Source organism: Oncorhynchus kisutch, linkage group LG2, assembly GCF_002021735.2.
Source record: "Oncorhynchus kisutch isolate 150728-3 linkage group LG2, Okis_V2, whole genome shotgun sequence".
In the NCBI taxonomy this organism is placed as follows: Eukaryota; Metazoa; Chordata; class Actinopteri; order Salmoniformes; family Salmonidae; genus Oncorhynchus; species Oncorhynchus kisutch.
Genome location: NC_034175.2, coordinates 40259038 through 40262348, shown reverse-complemented (window position 1 = coordinate 40262348; position 3311 = coordinate 40259038). Strand labels below are relative to the sequence as shown.

At 41.9% G+C, this 3311-nt stretch overlaps 1 protein-coding gene across 1 annotated transcript; it reads right to left on the bottom strand.

Annotated features, from left to right (window-relative positions):
* Positions 1–2862, bottom strand: LOC109902454 (cyclin-dependent kinase 5 activator 1-like). The gene has a single exon (XM_020498814.2). It carries the CDS (start codon positions 2062–2064, stop codon positions 1168–1170), a length of 897 nt encoding a protein of 298 aa, XP_020354403.1. The 5' UTR covers positions 2065–2862; the 3' UTR covers positions 1–1167.
* Positions 2863–3311: the final 449 nt, after the last annotated feature.

Genomic DNA, 3311 nt, shown 5'->3' with positions numbered 1-3311 from the left:
TGTACTTCTCAAGTTCTTTAATTCCACAGCAATAACATACACTAGTGAACTGTCAATACTTGTCCATCGTCGCATTGTTTACATTACATTGTTTGTTTGAGAACAGCTCTCCAGAAATGAGTGCTATACCAGAGTTGTTCCTGATTGCTCTGAGCACATAAAATCACATTGTGCAAGTGAAAGCCATGTATGATTAAAAAATACATATTCAAATGAGCCACAGTAACAGATCAGCTAACTGAACACGGTGGCTCATCAGATGAAGAAAAGTCCATCTTCTGAACCAATCAGTAGGGGTAACAGTCCAGTTCCTTCAAGCACTAGCATCTGACTTTGACACTAAATAACGTAAATGCTTTACTGTTAGTGAATGCTGCACTAGTTTAAATAAAACACAATTACATGATATTGCCAGGGCCTTCTCTCAGGCTCCAATGTTTCAATGCAGAGCACTGAGCCACAGAGAAACAGTAGATTGAAGAGATGCACCTACAAATGCTGAAAACAACCACCAGCTTTGACCAGTATCTATTGCACCATTACAAGTTCACAAATAGGGTAAATTACATTAATAAACCATTATAACTTATTATTTTTTTGTGTCACTTCAAGTACATCAACAAAATGGCAACAATTATTTTTTTAATGAAAATATACTTTTTTTCAAATGGAAACAATCTGCTATAATAGTTTAAAATAAATATGATGTAAACCACAGTGTTTAATATTGTGATAATTGGCACAAATTATGCTAAATAATCCCTTTCCTTGTGCATTCCCGTCTATGTCCTAAGTGCTAGCATAGGTTTACGATGCGTAAAGGCTACGCCAGTACCTTGGATAGCTCCACCTCTCGACGCATAACATACTGCTATTATTTTGCCCACAACAAAACTCCATAAGTGAACATCAAGGCAATTATAAAAGTCGTCCATATTACCCACACATTTATGCATTTGCAGATTTTCCATTGATCCACGGAGTCCCTGTAACTATCCTACAGTATTCGCAGAAGGGTACAAAAAGGAGATTGTATTCTAAATGTAGGCCAACATGCATATACTGAGCCATGGTTACGCAATACAATGAGTTTTAAACTGTTGAATATTACATTCCAACCACTATGTCAGGGGTTTTGTGAAACATACATCGGAGCCCTCATTTGATTTAACGGTCCAAGTCTTTGTCCCTCGACTCGCCTTCATCTTTTAGCTCTTGAAACACCTCCGTGAAAAAGTGCGGGTCTGCATTTAACTGCAACATTTTGGCACTCGTGTTATTGATGATGCTCATAGAACAATCCCAGAAATTATCCTCATTTTCCATAATCATGAAAGGTTTCAGAGGGTATGATATCTCGCAACCCATGTACGAGTAGGATAGATAGAGACAGAGCAGGAAGATACCGTGGAGTTCAGATGCGCTGTCGATATCATCGGGTATCGATTCCTTACAGAGCAGGTAGACGAAGACTAAGTTAGCAGGTGTAATGAATCCCTGGTCCTGCCAGCCTTGGAGGAGAAGGGTTCGGTCGACATTTCGGAACCATAGGATGACCTCATTGTAGGTGAGATTGACTTTACAGCATCTCCTGCACACAAATTCGCCAAGACAGCGCAACAGCTCCCCGGTCGATGCCTGGATAATCACACGCCTCGGCGAGAGGTCTACTTTACTAGGTTGCTTTTGGACAGGCGAAAGCTTCACATTCTCAGAGGGAACCTGGGGCTGGTTAGGTTCAAGGCTCTGGGTAGGAACCACCGGCACTGGTACAGCAAGTGGTGCTTTCTTACCATCCGTACTCAATTGCTGGGATTTTTTGTTATTTTCATTATTTTGCTGGTCTACGTGGCTGTTGTTGTTCACCTGTGCCGCGTTCGGGTTGACTTTCTTACAACTATTTTTCTTGGTCGATGTGGTAAACAGTTTCTTCAATGTGAGAACTGGGACAAGCATGGAATTGTTCTTTACGCCACCCGTTTTGATTGCGTGGTCACCCTCTTTTCTGTCACCCAGAATAGCCTCCTTCTTCGATGTTGGAGATATGGAGAGCACGGTTCCCATTCTTGCAGCGTAGGCTACGGCGTAGGCTACGGCCTGGAGAGACGGCGTTCCTCGTTTGCGGACGGCGTTCCTTGCTTGCGGAGAAGTCGTTCTACGGCGTAGGCTACGGCCTGGAGAGACGGCGTTCCTCGTTTGCGGACGGCGTTCCTTGCTTGCGGAGAAGTCGTTCTAGACGACGGCGGTCAGGTCAGAGCAGCAAATTTAAATCCATTGACTATGCGGGTCCATTGCGTTGACAGATGGAAATAGTTTCTCATAGGAATTGAGTGGATATTGATGAGTGAAATTCCAGGAGGCAATGGTCGACTCTCACACGACACTCCCTCTGCAGCGCACTACCCCACGAGCAGTCAGCTGTATACAGACAGACCTTCACACCCGGGGAATGTTCGGAGAGAGTCAAAAGCAGCAGGGATAATTCCTTAAACGAGGATTAGTTGTTCAAGTCTGAAGAATTAGCCAACCCCAAATCAGGGCTCTAAATGAACGTTTTTAATTGGCTGCACCGGTGCTCCCAATTTAAAAAATTGGAACGCCACATGAAATTTAGAAGCGACAGAAAATACATGTTTTATTTTGTTATTGATTGAGATACTATATTGGGTCTATATGAAGTCTAGCTACTTTTGAAGCACATGTTAGGCTCTAGAAACTGACATGTAGCCCAACACAGTAAATACATCAATGTATTATAAAAGCTACAATGCTAATACGAATACCTGTCATTTTGCAAAGTCATTTGTGTAATATTAGGTTTCTACGTTGTGTAAAATCACAATTTTTCTCTAAACATCAGGCCTGTGTTGACGACGTGCAAGAGATCTGTCATTCATTTATTGCCATGATCATTGATCTCCCGAAGAAGCTATATGCCTTTTCCTTTCTTTTTGTGACCCCAAATGTTTAGCTGTATTGGTAAAGTAACCAGGTCGTTAGCAAACTAGAAAATGAGGTAACATTATTGAACAAAGTTGTAAACAAATGGTCAACTACGCGGGAGTAGTTTTACAACGGCCCCATTACATGGTTTATGAATGAAAAATGCTGTCCAGGCGATCCACTACAGGTATATATAATTGTTGTGGTGGTAATGTGTGTCAAATTTTTGACCTGGTTGGAGTAGAAGCAAATCGGTCGCACTTTAGAGCCCTGCCCCCAAATACACAGGAAGACTGTCAGCTGGTTAGACCAATGAGATAATCAGTGACCACATTACATTGCATTTCATTGGATATCATTTTTTTAGA

Coding starts and splice junctions, on each gene's coding strand:
- LOC109902454 (XM_020498814.2), bottom strand. CDS start 2,064: ATGGGAACCGTGCTCTCCATATCTCCAACATCGAAGAAGGAGGCTATT.